This window comes from Pseudophryne corroboree, chromosome 3, assembly GCF_028390025.1.
Source record: "Pseudophryne corroboree isolate aPseCor3 chromosome 3, aPseCor3.hap2, whole genome shotgun sequence".
In the NCBI taxonomy this organism is placed as follows: Eukaryota; Metazoa; Chordata; class Amphibia; order Anura; family Myobatrachidae; genus Pseudophryne; species Pseudophryne corroboree.
In genome coordinates, this window is record NC_086446.1 from 698910292 (window position 1) to 698931735 (window position 21444).

At 48.5% G+C, this 21444-nt stretch overlaps 1 protein-coding gene across 3 annotated transcripts in view; it reads left to right on the forward strand.

Moving 5' to 3' along the window:
- The window catches only part of KIF11 (kinesin family member 11), a 143843-nt gene that overhangs the window by 41110 nt on the left and 81289 nt on the right, over positions 1 to 21444 (forward strand). For all 3 annotated transcript variants that reach the window (XM_063962050.1, XM_063962049.1, XM_063962048.1), the window contains exon 2: positions 13037 to 13130. In XM_063962050.1, the coding sequence (XP_063818120.1) occupies positions 13054 to 13130 (77 nt within the window). In that variant the 5' untranslated portion in view covers positions 13037 to 13053. The remainder of the gene's footprint in view (positions 1 to 13036; positions 13131 to 21444) is intronic.

Genomic DNA, 21444 nt, shown 5'->3' on the forward strand with positions numbered 1-21444 from the left:
CTGCCGTGTGAAGTGTGCTGAGAGGAAATGGCGCACAGCTGCAGTGCTGTGCGCTACCTTTAGAAGACTGAGGAGTCTTCTGCCGCCGATTCTGGACCTCTTCTTACTTCAGCATCTGCAAGGGGGCCGGCGGCAAGGCTCCGGTGACCATCCAGGCTGTACCTGTGATCGTCCCTCTGGAGCTGATGTCCAGTAGCCAAGAAGCCAATCCATCCTGCACGCAGGTGAGTTCACTTCTTCTCCCCTAAGTCCCTCGTTGCAGTGATCCTGTTGCCAGCAGGACTCACTGTAAAATAAAAAACCTAAGCTAAACTTTTCTAAGCAGCTCTTTAGGAGAGCCACCTAGATTGCACCCTTCTCGGCCGGGCACAAAAATCTAACTGGCTTGGAGGAGGGTCATAGGGGGAGGAGCCAGTGCACACCACCTGATCGGAAAGCTTTTACTTTTGTGCCCTGTCTCCTGCGGAGCCGCTATTCCCCATGGTCCTTTCAGGAACCCCAGCATCCACTAGGACGATAGAGAAATGGTGGCTTCTTACGAAGCGATTCCATTCGGCAGATTCCACGCAAGAATTTTTCAGTGGGATCTGCTGGACAAATGGTCCGGATCGCATCTTCAGATGCATCAGAAAATAACCCTGTCTCCAAGGACAAGGGTATCTCTTCTGTGATGGCTGCAAAGTGCTCATCTCCTAGAGGGCCGCAGATTCGGCATTCAGGACTGGATCCTGGTGACCACGGATGCCAGCCTGAGAGGCTGGGGAGCAGTCACACAAGGAAGAAACTTCCAGGGAGTGTGGTCAAGCCTGGAGACTTCACTTCACATAAATATACTGGAACTAAGGGCAATTTACAATGCTCTAAGCCTAGCAAAGCCTCTGCTTCAGGGTCAGCCGGTGTTGATCCAGTCGGACAACATCACAGCAGTCGCCCACATAAACAGGCAGGGCGGCACAAGAAGCAGGAGGGCAATGACAGAAGCTGCAAGGATTCTGCAATAGGCGGAAAATCATGTGATAGCACTGTCAGCAGTGTTCATTCCGGGAGTGGACAACTGGGAAGCAGACTTCCTCAGCAGACACGACCTACACCCGGGAGAGTGGGGACTTCATCCGGAAGTCTTCCTCATGATTGTGAACCGTTGGGAAAAACCAAAGGTGGACATGATGGCGTCACGCCTCAACAAGAAACTAGACAGGTATTGCGCCAGGTCAAGAGACCCGCAGGCAATAGCTGTGGACGCTCTGGTAACACCTTGGGTGTTCCAGTCGGTGTATGTGTTCCCTCCTCTGCCTCTCTTACCCAAGGTACTGAGAATTATAAGACGGAGAGGAGTAAGAACTATACTAGTGGCTCCGGATTGGCCAAGAAGGACTTGGTACCTGGAACTTCAAGAGATGCTCACAGAGGACCCGTGGCCTCTGCCGCTAAGAAGGGACCTGCTTCAGCAGGGACCCTGTCTGTTCCAATACTTACCGCGGCTGCGTTTGACGGCATGGCGGTTGAACGCCGGATTCTGAAGGAAAAAGGCATTCCAGATGAAGTTATTCCTACCCTGATTAAAGCTAGGAAGGATGTAACCGCACAGCATTATCACCGTATTTGGCGAAAATATGTTGCGTGGTGCGAGACCAAGAAGGCCCCGACAGAGGAATTTCAACTAGGTCGTTTCCTACATTTCCTGCAAACAGGAGTGTCTATGGGCCTAAAGTTAGGGTCCATTAAGGTTCAAATTTCGGCCTTGTCGATTTTCTTTCAGAGATAATTGGCTTCATTTCCTGAAGTTCAGACTTTTGTAAAAGGGGTACTGCATATACAGCCTCCCTTTGTGCCCCCAGTGGCACCTTGGGATCTCAATGTAGTTTTGGGATTCCTAAAATCACATTGGTTTGAGCCACTTGCCACAGTGGAATTAAAATATCTCATATGGAAAGTGGTAATGTTGTTGGCCCTGGCTTCTGCCAGGCGAGTATCTGAATTGGCGGCTTTATCCTATAAAAGCCCTTACCTGATATTTCATTCGGATAGGGCGGAATTGAGGACTCGTCCTCAATTTCTTCCTAAGGTGGTTTCAGCGTTTCACCTAAACCAACCTATTGTGGTGCCTGCGTAGTGTTCATTCTAGCACCCTGCACCTTTCAAATCCTGTGCAGTTCCTCTTTCCTGCCTGAGGGGTCGCTCTCTGCTCTGGTGCTTCTCAGCACATTCTGGTCTGTATCACAGCACTGAGTAACAGATCAGAGTGTGCTGAGAAGCACCACAGCAGAGAGCGACACCCCAGGCAGGAAAGAGGAACTGCACGGATTTTGAAAGGAGCAGGGTGCTAGAATGAACACTACCTGCGGCTACTAGGGACTTGGAGGACTCCAAGTTGCTGGACGTAGTCAGGGCCCTGAAAATATGTTTCCAGGACGGCTGGAGTCAGGAAATCTGACTCGCTGTTTATCCTGTATGCACCCAACAAGCTGGGTGCTCCTGCTTCTAAGCAGACTATTGCGCGTTGGATTTGTAGTACAATTCAGCTTGCACATTCTGTGGCAGGCCTGCCACAGCCAAAATCTGTAAAAGCCCATTCCACAAGGAAAGTGGCCTCATCTTGGGCGGCTGCCCGAGGGGTCTCGGCTTTACAACTTTGCCGAGCAGCTACTTGGTCAGGGGCAAACACGTTTGCTAAATTCTACAAATTTGATACCCTGGCTGAGGAGGACCTGGAGTTCTCTCATTCGGTGCTGCAGAGTCATCCGCACTCTCCTGCCCGTTTGGGAGCTTTGGTATAATCCCCATGGTCCTGACGGAGTCCCCAGCATCCACTTAGGACGTTAGAGAAAATAAGATTTTACTCACCGATAAATCTATTTCTCGTAGTCCGTAGTGGATGCTGGGCGCCCATCCTAAGTGCTGATTGTCAACAATAACTATGTACAAGTATTGCAAACAAAATCGGGTTTTTGTTGTAGTGAGCCATCTTTTCAGAGGCTCCTCTGTTATCATACTGTTAACTGGGTTCAGATCACAAGTTGTACGGTGTGATTGGTGTGGCTGGTATGAGTCTTACCCGGGATTCAAAATCCTTCCTTATTGTGTACGCTCGTCCGGGCACAGTATCCTAACTGAGGCCTGGAGGAGGGTCATAGGGGGAGGAGCCAGTGCACACCACCTAGGTCCAAAAGCTTTTACTTTTTGTGCCCTGTCTCCTGCGGAGCCGCTATTCCCCATGGTCCTGACGGAGTCCCCAGCATCCACTACGGACTACGAGAAATAGATTTATCGGTGAGTAAAATCTTATTTCTCTATCGTCCTAAGTGGATGCTGGGGTTCCTGAAAGGACCATGGGGAATAGCGGCTCCGCAGGAGACAGGGCACAAAAGTAAAGCTTTTACAGGTCAGGTGGTGTGTACTGGCTCCTCCCCCTATGACCCTCCTCCAGACTCCAGTTAGATTTTTGTGCCCGGCCGAGAAGGGTGCAATTCTAGGTGGCTCTCATAAAGAGCTGCTTAGAGAGTTTAGCTTAGGTTTTTTATTTTACAGTGATTCCTGCTGGCAACAGGATCACTGCAACGAGGGACAGAGGGGAGAAGAAGTGAACTCACCTGCGTGCAGGATGGATTGGCTTCTTGGCTACTGGACATGAAGCTCCAGAGGGACGATCACAGGTACAGCCTGGATGGTCACCGGAGCCACGCCGCCGGCCCCCTCACAGATGCTGAAGCAAGAAGAGGTCCAGAATCGGCGGCTGAAGACTCCTGCAGTCTTCTTAAGGTAGCGCACAGCACTGCAGCTGTGCGCCATTTTCCTCTCAGCACACTTCACACGGCAGTCACTGAGGGTGCAGGGCGCTGGGGGGGGGCGCCCTGGGAGGCAAATGAAAACCTTTAAAAAGGCTAAAAATACCTCACATATAGCCCCAGAGGCTATATGGAGATATTTACCCCTGCCTAAATGTACTAAATAGCGGGAGACGAGCCCGCCGAAAAAGGGGCGGGGCCTATCTCCTCAGCACACGGCGCCATTTTCTGTCACAGCTCCGCTGGTCAGGAAGGCTCCCAGGTCTCTCCCCTGCACTGCACTACAGAAACAGGGTATAACAGAGAGGGGGGGCAGAATAAATGGCAATATATTAATATAAAAGCAGCTATAAGGGAGCACTTAATCATAAGGCTATCCCTGTCATATATAGCGCTTTTTGGTGTGTGCTGGCAGACTCCCTCTGTCTCCCCAAAGGGCTAGTGGGTCCTGTCTTCGTATAGAGCATTCCCTGTGTGTCTGCTGTGTGTCGGTACGTGTGTGTCGACATGTATGAGGACGTTATTGGTGTGGAGGCGGAGCAATTGCCAAATATGAGGATGTCACCTCCTAGGGGGTCGACACCAGAATGGATGCCTTTATTTGTGGAATTACGGGATAGCGTCAACTCGCTTAAGCAGTCGGTTGCCGACATGAGGCGGCCGGACACTCAATTAGTGTCTGTCCAGGCGCCTCAAACACCGTCAGGGGCTGTAAAACGTCCCTTGCCTCAGTCGGTCGACACAGACCCAGACACAGGCACTGATTCCGGTGGTGAAGGTGACGAATCAACCGTATTTTCCAGTAGGGCCACACGTTATATGATTTTGGCAATAAAGGAGATGTTACATTTAAGCTGATACTACAGGTACCACTAAACAGGGTATTATGTGGGGTGTGAAAAAACTACCAGTAGTTTTTACCGAATCAGAAGAATTAAATGACGTGTGTGATGAAGCGTGGGGTGCCCCGATAAAAAACTGCTAATTTCAAAGAAGTTATTGGCTTTATACCCTTTCCCGCCAGAGGTTAGGGAGCGCTGGGAAACACCTCCTAGGGTGGACAAAGCGCTAACACGCTTATCAAAACAAGTGGCGTTACCCTCTCCTGAGACGGACGCACTTAAAGATCCATCAGATAGGAGGATGGAAAATATCCAAAAAGGTATATACACACATGCAGGTGTTATACTACGACCAGCTATTGCGACTGCCTGGATGTGCAGTGCTGGGGTAGTTTGGTCAGAGTCCCTGATCGAAAATATTGATACCCTGGACAGGGACAATATTTTACTGTCGTTAGAACAAATAAAGGATGCATTTCTTTATATGCGTGATGCACAGAGAGATATCTGCACACTGGCATCACGGGTAAGTGCTATGTCCATTTCGGCCAGAAGAGCTTTATGGACACGACAGTGGACAGGCGATGCGTAGAGGAGTTATTTGAGGTCGGTCTATCGGATTTGGTGGCCACGGCTACGGCCGGGAAATCCACCTTTCTACCTCAAGTCACTCCCCAACAGAAAAAGGCACCGACCTTTCAACCGCAGCCCTTTCGTTCCTTTAAAAATAAGAGAGCAAAGGGCTATTCATATCTGCCACGAGGCAGAGGACGAGGGAAGAGACAGCAACAGGCAGCTCCTTCCCAGGAACAGAAGCCCTCCCCGGCTTCTACAAAAGCCTCAGCATGACGCTGGGGCTTCGCAAGCGGACTCGGGGGCGGTAGGCGGTCGTCTCAAAAATTACAGCGCGCAGTGGGCTCACTCGCAGGTAAATCCCTGGATCCTGCAGATAATATCTCAGGGGTACAGGTTGAAATTAGAGACAGAGCCACCTCGCCGTTTCCTGAAGTCTGCTTTACCAACGTCCCCCTCAGAAAGGGAGACGGTTTTGGAAGCCATTCACAAGCTGTATTCTCAGCAGGTGATAGTCAAGGTACCTCTTCTACAACAAGGGAAGGGGTATTATTCCACTCTATTTGTGGTACCGAAGCCGGATGGCTCGGTAAGGCCTATTCTAAATCTGAAGTCCTTGAACCTATACATAAAGAAGTTCAAGTTCAAGATGGAGTCACTCAGAGCAGTGATAGCGAACCTGGAAGAAGGGGACTTTATGGTATCCTTGGACATCAAGGATGCGTATCTCCACGTTCCAATTACCCCTCACACCAGGGGTACCTCAGGTTCGTTGTACAAAACTGTCACTATCAGTTTCAGACGCTGCCGTTTGGTTTGTCCACGGCACCTCGGGTCTTTACAAAGGTAATGGCCGAGATAATATTTCTTCTTCGAAGAAAAGGCGTATTAATTATCCCATACTTGGACGATCTCCTAATAAGGGCAAGGTCCAGAGAACAGCTAGAGATGGGTTTAGCACTATCTCAAGAGGTGCTAAAGCAGCACGGATGGATTCTGAATATTCCAAAATCCCAATTAATGCCGACAACTCGTCTGCTGTTCCTGGGGATGATTCTGGACACAGTTCAGAAAAAGGTTTTTCTTCCCGAAGAAAAAGCCAAGGAGTTATCTGACCTGGTCAGGAACCTCCTAAAACCAGGAAAGGTGTCTGTACATCAATGCACAAGAGTCCTGGGAAAAAATGGTAGCTTCTTACGAAGCAATCCCTTTCGGCAGATTCCATGCAAAGGGATCTGTTGGACAAATGGTCAGGGTCGCATCTTCAGATGCACCTGCGGATAACCCTGTCGCCGAGGACAAGGGTATCCCTTCTGTGGTGGTTGCAGGAGGCTCATCTATTGGAGGGCCGCAGATTCGGCATGCAGGATTGGATCCTGGTGACCACGGATGCCAGCCTGAGAGGCTGGGGAGCAGTCACACAGGGAAGAAATTTCCAGGGAGTGTGGTCGAGCCTGAAAAAGTCTCTTCACATAAGCATTCTGGAACTAAGAGCAATCTACAATGCTCTAAGCCAGGCGGAACCTCTGCTTCAAGGAAGACCGGTGTTGATCCAGTCGGACAACATCACGGCAGTCGCCCATGTAAACAGACAGGGCGGCACAAGAAGCAGGAGGGCAATGGCAGAAGCTGCCAGGATCCTTCGCTGGGCGGAGAATCACGTGATAGCACTGTCAGCAGTATTCATCCCGGGCGTGGACAACTGGGAAGCAGACTTCCTCAGCAGACACGACCTTCACCCGGGAGAGTGGGGACTTCATCCAGAAGTTTTCCACATGCTATTAAACCGTTGGGTAAAACCAATGGTGGACATGATGGCGTCTCGCCTCAACAAAACACTGGACAGGTATTGCGCCAGGTCAAGAGATCCGCAGGCAATAGCTGTGGACGCGCTGGTAACACCTTGGGTGTACCAGTCGGTATATGTGTTTCCTCCTCTGCCTCTCATACCAAAGGTATTGAGGATTATACGGCAAAGAGGAGTAAGACTAGTGGCTCCGGATTGGCCAAGAAGGACTTGGTACCCGGAACTTCAAGAGATGGTCACGGACGATCCGTGGCCTCTACTTCTGAGAAGGGACCTGCTTCAGCAGGGTCCTTGTCTTTTTCAAGACTTACCGCGGCTGCGTTTGACGGCATGGCGTTGAATGCCAGATCCTAAAAGGAAAAGGCATTCCAGAAGAAGTCATTCCTACCTTGATAAAGGCAAGGAAGGAAGTCACCGCGAAGCATTATCGCCGTATTTGGCGAAAATATGTTGCGTGGTGCGAGCAGCGGAGTGCTCCGATGGAGGAATTTCAACTGGGTCGTTTTCCTACATTTCCTGCAATCAGGATTGTCTATGGGTCTCAAATTGGGATCTATTAAGGTTCAAATTTCGGCCCTATCAATATTCTTCCACAAAGAATTGGCCTCAGTCCCTGAGGTCCAGATTTTTATCAAAGGAGTACTGCATATACAGCCTCCTGTGGTGCCTAAGGTGGCACCGTGGGATCTAAATGTAGTTTTAGATTTCCTCAAATCCAATTGGTTTGAACCACTAAAGAATGTGGATTTGAAATATCTCACATGGAAAGTGACTGTTACTGGCCCTGGCTTCGGCCGGGAGAGTATCTGAACTGGCGGCTTTGTCTTATAAAAGCCCTTATATAATTTTCCATTCGACATAGGGCAGAGCTGCGGACGCGTCCGCATTTTCTCCCTAAGGTGGTATCAGCGTTTCACCTGAACCAGCCTATTGTAGTGCCTGCGGCTACAGACGACTTGAAGGACTCCAAGTTGTTGGACGTTGTCAGAGCCTTAAAAATATACATTTAAAGGACGGCTGGAGTCAGAAAATCTGACTCGCTGTTTATACTGTATGCACCCAACAAGTTGGGTGCACCTGCTTCTAAGCAGTCGATTGCTCGTTGGTTTTGTAACAAAATTCAACTTGTACATTCTGTGGCAGGCCTGCCACAGCCTAAATCTGTTAAGGCCCATTCCGCAAGAAAGGTGGGCTCATCTTGGGCGGCTGCCCGAGGGGTCTCGGCATTACAACTCTGCCGAGCAGCTACGTGGTCAGGGGAGAACACGTTTGTAAATTTTTACAAATTTGATACCCTGGCAAAGGAGGACCTGGAGTTCTCTCATTCGGTGCTGCAGAGTCATCCGCACTCTCCCGCCCGTTTGGGAGCTTTGGTATAATCCCCATGGTCCTTTCAGGAACCCCAGCATCCACTTAGGACGATAGAGAAAATAAGAATTTACTTACCGATAATTCTATTTCTCGGAGTCCGTAGTGGATGCTGGGCGCCCATCCCAAGTGCGGATTATCTGCAATACTTGTACATAGTTATTGTTAACTAATTCGGGTTATTGTTTAGGAAGCCATCTTTCAGAGGCTCCTCTGTTATCATACTGTTAACTGGGTTTAGATCACAAGTTGTACGGTGTGATTGGTGTGGCTGGTATGAGTCTTACCCGGGATTCAAAATCCTCCCTTATTGTGTACGCTCGTCCGGGCACAGTACCTAACTGGAGTCTGGAGGAGGGTCATAGGGGGAGGAGCCAGTACACACCACCTGACCTGTAAAAGCTTTACTTTTGTGCCCTGTCTCCTGCGGAGCCGCTATTCCCCATGGTCCTTTCAGGAACCCCAGCATCCACTACGGACTCCGAGAAATAGAATTATCGGTAAGTAAATTCTTATTTTTTCTAGAGGGCCGCAGAGTCGGCATTCAGGACTGGGTCCTGGTGACCACGGATGCCAGCCTGCGAGGCTGGGGAGCAGTCACACAGGGAAAAAATTTCCAGGGCTTATGGTCAAGCCTGGAGACATCATTTCACATAAATATCCTGGAGCTAAGGGCCATTTACAATGCTCTCAGCTTAGCAAGACCTCTGCTTCAAGGTCTGCCGGTGTTGATCCAGTCGGACAACATCACGGCAGTCACCCATGTAAACAGACAGGGTGGCACAAGAAGCAGTCAATGGCAGAAGCTGCAAGGATTCTTCGCTGGGCGGAAAATCATGGGATAGCACTGTCAGCAGTATTCATTCCGGGAGTGGACAACTGGGAAGCAGACTTCCTCAGCAGGCACGGCCTCCACCCGGGAGAGTGGGGACTTCACCCAGAAGTCTTCCACATGATTGTAAACCATTGGGAAAAACCAAAGGTGGACATGATGGCGTCCCGCCTAAACAAAAAATTGGACAGGTATTGCGCCAGGTCAAGGGACCCTCAGGCAATAGCTGTGGACGCTCTGGTAACACCGTGGGTGTACCAGTCAGTGTATGTGTTCCCTCTTCCCCTCATACCAAAAGTACTGAGAATTATAAGACGGAGGGGAGTAAGAACTATACTCGTGGCTCCGGATTGGCCAAGAAGGACTTGGTACCCGGAACTTCAAGAGATACTCACGGAGGACCCGTGGCCTCTACCTCTAAGAAGGGACCTGCTCCAGCAAGGACCCTGTCTATTCCGAGACTTACCGCGGCTGCGTTTAACGGCAGGGCGGTTGAACGCCGGATCCTGAAGGAAAAATGCATTCCGGATGAAGTCTTCCCTACCCTGATCAAGCCAGGAAGGATGTAACCGCAAAGCATTGTCACCGCATTTGGCGAAAATATGTTGCTGGGTGCGAGGCCAGTAAGGCCCCGATGGAGGAATTTTCAACTAGGTCGATTCCTGCATTTCCTGTAAACAGGAGTGTCTATGTGCCTAAAATTGGGGTCCATTAAGGTTCAAATTTCGGCCCTGTCAATTTTCTTCCAGAAAGAACTAACTTCAGTTCCTGAAGTTCAGACGTTTTGTAAAAGGGGTACTGCATATACAGCCTCCTTTTGTGCCTCCAGTGGCACCTTGGGATCTCAATGTAGTTTTGGGGTTCCTAAAGTCACATTGGTTTGAACCACTTGAGTCTGTGGAGTTAAAATATCTCACATGGAAAGTGGTCATGTTGTTGGCCCTGGCCTCGGCCAGGCGCGTGTCAGAATTGGGGGCTTTATCCTGTAAAGGCCCTTATCTGATCTTCCAGACAGGGCGGAATTGAGGACTCATCCTCAATTTCTCCCTAAGGTGTTTTCAGCGTTTCACGTGAACCAGCCTATTGTGGTACCTGCGGCTACTAGGGACTTGGAGGACTCCAAGTTGCTGGACGTAGTCAGGGCCCTGAAAATATGTTTCCAGGACGGCTGGAGTCAGAAAATCTGACTCGCTGTTTATCCTGTATGCACCCAACAAGCTGGGTGCTCCTGCTTCTAAGCAGACTATTGCTCGTTGGATTTGTAGCACAATTCAGCTTGCACATTCTGTGGCAGGCCTGCCACAGCCAAAATCTGTAAAAGCCCATTCCACACGGAAAGGGGCTCATCTTGGGCGGCTGCCCGAGGGGTCTCGGCTTTACAACTTTGCCGAGCAGCTACTTGGTCAGGGGCAAACACGTTTGCTAAATTCTACAAATTTGATACCCAGGCTGAGGAGGACCTGGAGTTCTCTCATTCGGTGCTGCAGAGTCATCCGCGCACTCCCGCCCGTTTGGGAGCTTTGGTATAATCCCCATGGTCCTTACGGAGTTCCCAGCATCCACTAGGACGTCAGAGAAAATAAGAATTTACTTACCGATAATTCTATTTCTCATAGTCCGTAGTGGATGCTGGGCGCCCATCCCAAGTGCGGATTGTCTGCAATACTTGTACATAGTTATTGTTACAAAAATCGGGTTATTGTGGTTGTGAGCCATCTTTCCAGAGGCTCCTCTGTTATCATGCTGTTAACTGGATTCAGATCACAGGTTGTACGGTGTGATCGGTGTGGCTGGTATGAGTCTTACCCGGGATTCATAAATCCTTCCTTATTGTGTACGCTCGTCCGGGCACAGTATCCTAACTGAGGCTTGGAGGAGGGTCATAGGGGGAGGAGCCAGTGCACACCAGGTAGTCCTAAAGCTTTACTTTTGTGCCCAGTCTCCTGCGGAGCCGCTATTCCCCATGGTCCTTACGGAGTTCCCAGCATCCACTACGGACTATGAGAAATAGAATTATCGGTAAGTAAATTCTTATTTTTAGTACTCCAAGAGCTGAAACTGTATACTCTAGTAAACGCTAGATATATATAAAAAAATTACTTTTTGCTATCTGTTCAAAATTATACAAATAAACACCAACTATAGTAAAATGAGGGTAGGGGGATAAAGACATAGGGCAGTATTCAATGCTTGTCTGAAACTGCCGTCTTGTCGGAAAGACTGCATTTTCCGACTTTTTTTTAGGTCTGAAGGTGTTTCCGATCTACTCAATCGTCCCTCCGTTTTTCGGACAAGTCAGAAAACACGTGGATCGGCGGATTAGCCGCAGATCCACGTGTTTAGTTGGATTCGCAGCTAAAATCCGATGGGTTTTAGCCCCGTTTCTGACAATGTCAATCCAACTTTTAAAAAAGTCAGATTGGCATTGCTCATCTAATACTGAGATGTCTGATCCTTTCCGTCGGAAAGGATCTGACATCTATTGAATACACCCCATTAGCTGAAATTTATTGTAATTTGCTGAATTAAGCTAGCCATTATTACTAATTCTGAAAAATAGGCATTCAGATCAATAATATTGAAATAGTGTGTGTGTGTTTTATTTCTAACTGAACACATCTTATTTATATACAAAAAAGTGAAATGTAACAGTATAAGTGCAAACAAATATCTGATATATTGTGTAGAGAGTAGTAGTATGATGGGATATTTATATTCCCTAGTTTAGGTAGAAAGACTTCTTACAGTAAATAGAGTAATTACCAGAGTGAATAATATAATTTTGAGTTTGGATTTTTTTTTTTTCCTTACTAAGGGATCTGTTTGTCAGATCCCTGCTGTTAATTTGTAATCCAGCCCATTCCATTCTTATGCAGTCTTTTCTTTGGCTGTCTGGGAGGAAATAACAGGTGTGACACTCCAGAAACTGCTGGTTAGACATTCTGAGCACAAGTCCCCAGTATTGGGAGCCTGCAGTTTTCAGCAGGCACTGTAGTAACATTGGCCCTCATTCCGAGTTGTTCGCTCGTTAATTTTCTTCGCATCGCAGCGATTTTCTGCTAATTGCGCATGCGCAATGTTCGCACTGCGCCTGCACCAAGTAAATTTGCTAAGAAGTTTGGTATTTTACTCACGGCATTACGAGGTTTTTTCTTCGTTCTGGTGATCGGAGTGTGATAGGAAGTGGGTGTTTCTGGGCGGAAAGTGGCCGTTTTATGGGAGAGTGTGAAAAAACGCTACCGTTTCTGGGAAAAACGCGGGAGTGGCTGGAGAAACGGGGGAGTGCCTGGGCGAACGCTGGGTGTGTTTGTGATGTCAAACCAGGAACGAAACTGACTGAACTGTTCGCAGTGGCAGAGTAAGTGTCGAGCTACTCAGAAACTGCTAAGAAATTTCTATTCGCAATTTTGAGAATCTTTCGTTCGCAATTTTGATAAGCTAAGATTCACTCCCAGTAGGCGGCGGCTTAGCGTGTGCAATGCTGCTAAAAGCAGCTTGCGAGCGAACAACTCGGAATGAGGGCCATTGTTGGCCACAAGCAGAGAGTGATGTGCCTACAATAATGCTGTACTGTGCCTGTGTGACAATCGTCTTGGATTGGAGCATTTTAAAAATATTCAAATGTTGTAAGCGACATAATTCAGCTGTCGCCTGAGTTGCTTTAACTGTTTCGTCCTGAGGGTTTTTCCATTCTATCATGCTGATACATGTTGATTAAGTGCATATAGTGTTCTCTGTAAACAGACTGGATTGGAACAGATTTATAATTGTGGAACATGACCTGCATATACATAGCTGTGTGGGTTTACACTATTTTATGCCTCTTTAGGTTACATCTGCATAGTAATGTCTTTCCAACCTTCAGTCATGTTGAGCAAGAAAGAAGAAAAGGGGAAGAATATCCAGGTGGTTGTACGATGCAGGTATGTGAAGTGCTTACTGGTAGAAATTCTGGAGTTTATCGATTTACATTAATTTAATAAGTGCCAGTGTGATTTCAAAACTGCATCTGCAGATCATTAAAATTCGTCCTGGTTACCTAGATAAACGACTTTAAATGTGTTCAGTAACTTGTTGCATCATGTAAATGATGGAGTTAATTTAGCAATGATTTTAAGGTAAAACTTGTGTATGATATATGGTTCTCCAGCCAATCCGCTTCCAACAATCATTTTTCAAACATATGATAGTAGCTGATTGGATGGAGAACCATTTATCATATGAAGCTAGTTTTAAATTGCTAAAACTCGTTGATAAATGGGCCCCTAAGTGCCCTGCATGGTATGTAGATGCAATGTTCACACTAGGCAGTTTCAGCCTGCCCGAATTGTTTTTTGTTTTGTTTTTTGGATTTTTTTTTTTTTTTAAGGGGAAAACCCGCCCTGCCCTTTCTGTGGTACCCTGCTGAAACAGCCGCCCGCTTCCTGCCCTCACTGTGTAAAGATGCCGCTCGCATGCGTGTGGCATCCATTCACGCGGAGAGATCACTTGGGGGAAGCCCAGCAGCTCCGTAGGTGCTGGGCATGCCGCCGGCCGCCCACGTCCCCTTTCTCTGCTGCGGGGTACACTGGGCTCCACAAGGAAAGACATAGGGGTGTAGAGTAGGATCTTGATCCGAGGCACCAACAGGCTCAAAAGCTTTGAATGTTCCCTAGATGCATAGCACTGCCTCCTCTATAACCCCGCCTCCCTGCACTGGAGCTCAGTTTTGTAGTTGGTGCTGCAGATAGCAGGCACATAACAGAGGGGCTGCTCTGGGCAGCCCTATGAAGAGCTTTTTTGAGAAGAAAAGTGAAGACTTCAAGGGCTGCAGCACTGTCTCTGGAAAGACTTTTGTTAGGTTTTTTATTTTCAGGGAGACCTGCTGGCTATAGGCTCCCTGCATCGTGGGACTGAGGGGAGAGAAGTCAGACCTACTTCTTAGTTCAAGGGCTCTGCTTCTTAGGCTACTGGACACCATTAGCTCCAGAGGGTTCGATCACTTGGTGCGCCTAGCTGCTTGTTCCCGGAGCCGCGCCATCACCCCCCTCACAGAAGCCAGAAGAAAGAAGTCGGGTGAGTATTAGAAGAACAGAAGACTTCAGTAACTGAGGTACAGCGCTGCGCTCCATGCTCCCACACACACACCAACGGCACTCACAGGGTGCAGGGCGCTGGGGGGGAGCGCCCTGGGCAGCAGTTACGGAGTGTCTTTTCCACTGGTAAGAGGCATATTCGGTGCCCGGGCACCGTATACGATACCCCTGCCAGTATAAATATTTTCAAATTTGAGCGGGACTACAGCGCGCCGGGAAGGGCGGGGCTTAGCTGCACAGCTCTCCAGCGCCATTTTATCTCTCCATAGCCGCTGCAGAGACGCTGGCCCGGACCTCCAAGCTCCTTCCAAGTAATAAGGGAGCAAAACGGGGGGGGGGGCACAGACAATTTGGTGCTTTGTGTTATATTTACAGCACCAGCAACATATTATTTATTTTGTAGTATATGGGCGCTGGGGTGTGAGCTGGCATACTCCCTCTGTGTTCTCTACAGGCTTCCCTGTGGGTCTGTCCCCTTTGCTTTGGCCGGTGTGGGTGTGTCGGTACTGTGTGTCGACATGGCTGAGGAGGAAGTTACAGGGGGCGCAGAAAGATTTGGGAATGACTGTCGGCAAAGCCGACTGCTGATTGGGTGAATGTGTTGAGTACACTGAATACAAATGTGGCATTATTGTCTAAGAGGTTGGATAAATCTGATTCTCAGACACAGACATGGAGGAAATCTATAGAGGACGCTTTGTCTCAGGTACAGACCACCTCAGGGTTACAAAAACGTTTATTTACCCAGATGGCAGATACAGATACCGACACAGACTCTGATTCCAGTGTCGATTTCAATGAGGCTACTTTACATCCAACGGTAGTTAAGAGTATTCAGTACATGATTGTGGCTATTAAAGATGTTTTGCATATTTCTGAAGAGGCCCCTGTTCCAGAGACACGGGTTTGTTTATTTAAAGGGAAAAAACCTGAGGTGAAGTTCCCCCCTCTCATGAACTGAACACTCTTTGTGAAAAGCCTTGGGAGTCGCCTGACAAAAGGTGGCAGATTCCCAAGAGAATTTTTATGGCATATCCTTTCCCCTCTGACGACAGGGAAAAATGGGAGTAGTCTCCCAATGTGGACAAGGCTCTATCCCGATTGTCCAAGAAGGTGGCGCTTCCGTCTCCTGACACGGCTGCCCTCAAAGATCCGGCGGATCGCAAGCAGGAGACGACATCGAAGGCCATTTTCGTTACTACTGGTGCATTACTCAGACCTGCTGTGGCGTCGGCGTGGGTGAGTACTGCTACTGCTAAGTGGGCTGATAATTTAGCTTCTGATATGGATACCCTTGATAAGGATAACGTTCTTTTGACGCTTGGTTATATCAAGGACGCTGCAGATTACCTAAAGGATGCGGCGAGGGATATTGGCCTCTTGGGATCAAGAGCCAATGCCATGGCGGTCTCGGCCAGGAGGGCGGTGTGGATTCATCAATGGAATGCTGATGCCGACTCCAAGAAAGCTATGGAAAGGAAAGGGCTCGTCCTTCCTCGCTTCAAAGGGTAGAGGAAGGGGAAAGAGGTCTCCTGCCGTGTCTGGCACCCAGGACCAAAAGTCCTCCCCCCGCCTCTACCAAGTCCACCGCATGACGCTGGGGCTCCCCTGCGGGAGTCCGTGCCGGTGGGGGGCCGTCTCCGATTCTTCAGTCAGGTCTGGTTTCAATCGTCCCTGGATCCTTGGGTCTTAGACATAGTGTCCCAAGGACACAAACTGGAGTTTCAGGAGATGGCCCCGCACCGCTTTTTCAAATCGGCCTTGCCAGTTTCGCTTCCAGAAAGGGTAGTAGTAAATGCTGCGATACAAAAGCTCTGTCAACAGAGGGTCATTGTGCCCGTTCCCCCGTCCCAACGGGGGGAAGGGTTCTATTCGAGCCTCTTTGTCGTGCCGAAGCCGGACGGCTCGGTCAGACTGATTCTGAATCTAAAATCCCTCAATCCATACTTGAAAAAGTTCAAGTTCAAGATGTAATCTCTTTGAGCTGTGATCTCCAGCCTAGAAGGGGGGGATTTTATGGCGTCAGTCGACACAAAGGATGCCTACTTACACGTCGCGATATATCCTCATCAGGTCTTCCTAAGATTTGCGGTGCCGGATTGTCATTACCAATTTCAGACGTTGCCGTTTGGGCTTTCCACGGCCCCGAGGGTTTTCACAAAGGTAATGGCGGAAATGATGGTACTCCTTCGCAAGCAAGGGGTCACAATTATCCCGTACTTGGACGATCTCCTGATAAAGGCGAGATCAAAGAAACGGTTGCTAAGAAATGGGGAACTCTCCCTGTCGGTTCTGCGACATCACGGTTGGATTCTAAATTTGCTAAAGTCTCAGTTGATCCCGACAACTCTGCTGCCCTTCCTGGGCATGACCCTAGACACGGAGCTACAGAGTGTTTCTTCCGGCGGACAAAGCTCTGGAGTGTCGATTCATCAATGCAATATGTCAAATGAAAAAATGGCGCTCCTTTCTGTTCGTATTGTTCCTCAAAAAGAAATAAATAAATATACCATAGTGTAGTATGTTAATGACATTTCCACTTTTTGTGTCAAAAAAAGGGGAATTTTATTTGAAGTCGGGGGTGAGTGATAGCGAATCCGTTATACCCGTGTGGATCACCTTATGGTAATACAATTACCTTTTATATACACCTCAAACAAATGAGGTATATACGTATAGGTATTATACCCGGCAGAGTCGGGAACACTTCAATTTCTTAAAAACAGATTACTCAAGGATAAATAGGTATGTTGATCCCCTTTAGGTAGTCTAATTACCTTTATATACCCCTCAAAATAATGAGGTGTATACGTGTCACTTATTGGCCCAGTATAAAACCTACACGTATATACCTCATTGGTTTGAGGTGTATATAAAGGTAATTGTATTACCATAAGGTGATCCACACGGGTATAACGGATTTGCTATCACTCACCCCCGACTTCAAATAACCTGTATGATCTGCTTCTGCTGGGCCAATAAGTGACACGTATACACCTCATTATTTTGAGGGGTATATAAAGGTAATTAGACTACCTAAAGGGGATCAACATACCTATTTATCCTTGAGTAATCTGTTTTTAAGAAATTGAAGTGTTCCCGACTCTGCCGGGTATAATACCTATACGCATATACCTCATTTGTTTGAGGTGTATATAAAGGTAATTGTATTACCATAAGGTGATCCACACGGGTATAACGGATTCGCTATCACTCACCCCCGACTTCAAATAAAATTCCCCTTTTTTTGACACAAAAAGTGGAAATGTCATTAACATACTACACTATGATATATTTATTTCTTTCTTTTTGAGGAACAATACGAACAGAAAGGAGCGCCATTTTTTCATTTGACATATTGTGTCTTTGGAAAGTTTGTATTTGAAAGAACGGTGGTATTCTTTATTTGTCATTTGAAGGCTGTCACCTTCTGTTTGTAAAGAGCGCTAAGAATTGTCAACCTATTTTCTCTTAGATTCATCAATGCACTCAAGTGCTAGGGAAGATGGTTGCGGCTTACGAAGCCATTCCGTTTGGCAGGTTTCATGCCCGGGTGTTTCAGTGGGATCTGCTGAACAAATGGTCCGGGTCTCACCTGCACCGGAAAATAAGTCTATCTTCCAGGGCCAGGATTTCTCTCCTGTGGTGGCTGCAAGGTTCTCACCTTCTAGAGGGACGCCGATTCGGAATCCAGGACTGGGTCCTGCTGACCACAGATGCAAGTCTCCGAGGCTGTGGCGCAGTCACACAAGGAAGAAGTTTCCAGGGAAAATGGTCAAGCCAGGAATCTTGTCTCCACATAAATGGTCTCGAGTTAAGAGCCATTTACAACGGCCTCCTGCAAGCGAAGAACCTTCTTCAGGGTCTCCCTGTCCTGATCCAGTCGGACAACACAATAGCGGTGGCGTACGTAAACCGCCAAGGCGGAACAAGGAGCAGGGCGGCAATGGCGGAGGCCACAAGAATTCTCCGCTGGGCGGAACAGCATGTGAGCGCTTTGTCAGCAGTCTTCCTCCCGGGGGGGGGACAACTGGGAAGCAGACTTCCTCAGCAGACACGATCTCCATCCAGGAGAGTGGGCTCTTCATCAAGAGGTATTTGCAGAAGTGACAAGGTGTTGGGGAATTCCTCAAATAGACCTGATGGCGTCTCGCTTCAACAAGAAGCTTCCGAAGTATTGTTCCAGGTCGAGGGAACCCCAAGCCAGTGCAGTGGATGCCCTGGTAACTCCGTGGGTGTTTCAGTCTGTGTATGTGTTCCCTCCGCGTCCTCTCATTCCAAAGGTGTTGAGGATCATAAGACGAACAAGGGTTCAGGCAATACTCGTCGTTCCAGATTGGCCACGGAGGGCCTGGTATCCGGATCTTCAGGAATTATTAGTAGAAGATCCTTGGCCGCTTCCTCTAAGGGAGGACCTGTTACTGCAGGGTCCCTGCGTGTTTCCGGACTTACGTGGCTGCGTTTGGCCGCGTGGAGGTTGAACGCTAAATCCTAGCTTGGAAAGGTATTCCCGGGGAGGTCATCCCCACTCTCCTTAAGGCTAGAAAGGAGGTCACGGCAAAACATTATCACCGTATTGGAGAAAGTATGTGTCGTGGTGTGAAACCAAAGCAGCTCCTGCGGAGGAGTTTCACTTGGGTCGGTACTTCCACTTTTTGCAGGCAGGCGTGGATGCAGGCCTGAAATTGGGTTCCATCAAAGTGCAGATTTCAGCTTTATCTATTTTCTTTCAAAAGGAATTGACCGTCCTTCCTGAGGTTCAGACTTTCATGAAGGGAGTGCTGCATATCCATCCTCCATTTGTGGCACCGTGGGATCTTGAAGTGGTGTTAGTTACTTATGTCTCACTGGTTTGAACCTTTGCGTAAGGTTGAGTTAAAGTTTCTCACTTGGAAAGTGGTCATGCTTTTGGCTTTGGCGTCTGCCTGGCGAGTGTCTGAATTGGCAGCTTTGTCTCACGAGCCCATATTTGATTTTTTTTTATGTGGATAGAGCGGAATTAAGGACTTGTCAACAATTTCTGCCGAAGGTGGTTTCTTCGTTTCACATAAATCAACCCATTGTGGTACCTGTGGCTACGGATGCTGTGGCAGTCCCAAAATCTCTTGATGTCGTAAGAGCTTTGAAAATTTATGTCGCCAGAACGGCTCTTGTTAGGAAAACGGAGGCACTGTTTGTCCTGTATGCTTCCAACAAGATTGGAAATCCTGCTTCCAAGCAGACTGTTGCACGCTGGATTTGTAATACGATTCAGCACGCTCATTCTTCGGCTGGGCTGCCGTTGCCGAAGTCAGTAAAGGCCCATTCTACCAGGAAGGTGGGCTCTTGGGCGGCTACCCGAGGGGTCTCGGCACTTCAACTTTGCCTAGCAGCTACGTGGTCGGGTTCAAACACTTTTGCTAAGTTCTATAAGTTTGATACCCTGGCTGAGGAGGACCTCATGTTTGCTCAATCGGTGCTGCAGAGTCGTCTGCACTCTCCCGCCTGGTCTGGAGCTTTGGTATAGACTCCATGGTCCTTTTGGAATCCCCAGCATCCTCTAGGACGTAAGAGAAAATAGGATTTTAATACCTACCTGTAAATCCTTTTCTCCTAGTCCGTAGAGGATGCTGGGCGCCCATCCCAGTGCGGACTGTTCCTTGCAGTTGTATTGATACGGTTTTCGGTTACACGAGTTTTGTGTATCCGTTATATTCAGCTTGTTGCTGTTAGTTCATACTGTTATCTGGTATTCCTGCTGATCCAGTTGTACGGTGTGTTTGTGGTGTGAGCTGGTATGTCTCTCGCCCTTAGTTTAACAAAAATCCTTTCCTCGAAATGTTCCTATAACTAAGGTCTGGAGGAAGGGCATAGAGGGAGGAGCCAGTTCACATCCAGTCAGTCTTTTTAGTGTGCCCATGTCTCCTGTGGATCCCGTTTATACCCCATGGTCCTTTTGGAGTCCCCAGCATCCTCAATGGACTAGGAGAAAAGGATTTACCGGTAGGTATTAAAATTCTATTTCTCTAACGTCCTAGAGGATGCTGGGGACTCCGTAAGGACCATGGGGAATAGATGGGCTCCGCAGGAGATAGGGCACTTTAAGAAAGACTTTAGGATTCTGGGTGTGCACTGGCTCCTCCCTCTATGCCCCTCCTCCAGACCTCAGTTTTCGACTGTGCCCAGAGGAGAATGGGTGCACTGCAGGGAGCTCTCCTGAGTTTCCTGCTTAGAAAGCATTTTTGTTAGGATTTTTTTCTCTTTTTCAGGGAGCACTGCTGGCAACAGGCTCCCTGCATCGAGGGACTGAGGAGAGGAGCAGACCTACTTAAATGTTAGGCTCTACTTAATCGGCTATTGGACACCATTAGCTCCAGAGGGAATGATCACAGGTTCGTCCTGGGCGTTCACCCCAGAGCCGCGTCGCCGTTCTCCTCACAGTGCCAGAAGAAACGAAGACGGAAGACGTCTCAGGCGGCAGAATCCTTCGGTGCTTCACAGAGGTAACGCACAGCACTGCAGCTGTGCGTCATTGCTCCGCTACACCTCACACACTCCGGTCACTGTAAGGGTGCGGGGGGGGGGGCGCCCTTGGCAGCAATAAAACACCTCCTATGGCAAAAGTGTATATACATGTACAGGTGGGCACTGAACATGTATATAAAAGAGCCCCCGCCATTTTTTTAAAGTTTGAGCGGGATAGAAGCCCTCCGCTGAGGGGGCGGGGCTTCTCCCTCAGCACTCACCAGCGCCATTTTGTCTACACAGCACCGCTGAGAGGAAGCTCCCCGGACTCTCCCCTGCTTGACACACGGTGATAGGGGGTTTTAAAGTAGAGGGGGGCACATTATTGGCATTTATACACTACAGCAGCGCTACTGTGTAAACATTGTGTTTCTCTAACGTCCTAGTGGATGCTGGGGACTCCGAAAGGACCATGGGGAATAGCGGCTCCGCAGGAGACTGGGCACAAAGTAAAAGCTTTAGGACTAGCTGGTGTGCACTGGCTCCTCCCCCTATGACCCTCCTCCAAGCCTCAGTTAAGATTTTGTGCCCGAACGAGAAGGGTGCAATCTAGGTGGCTCTCCTGAGCTGCTTAGAGTAAAAGTTTAAATAGGTTTTTTATTTTCAGTGAGACCTGCTGGCAACAGGCTCACTGCATCGAGGGACTAAGGGGAGAAGA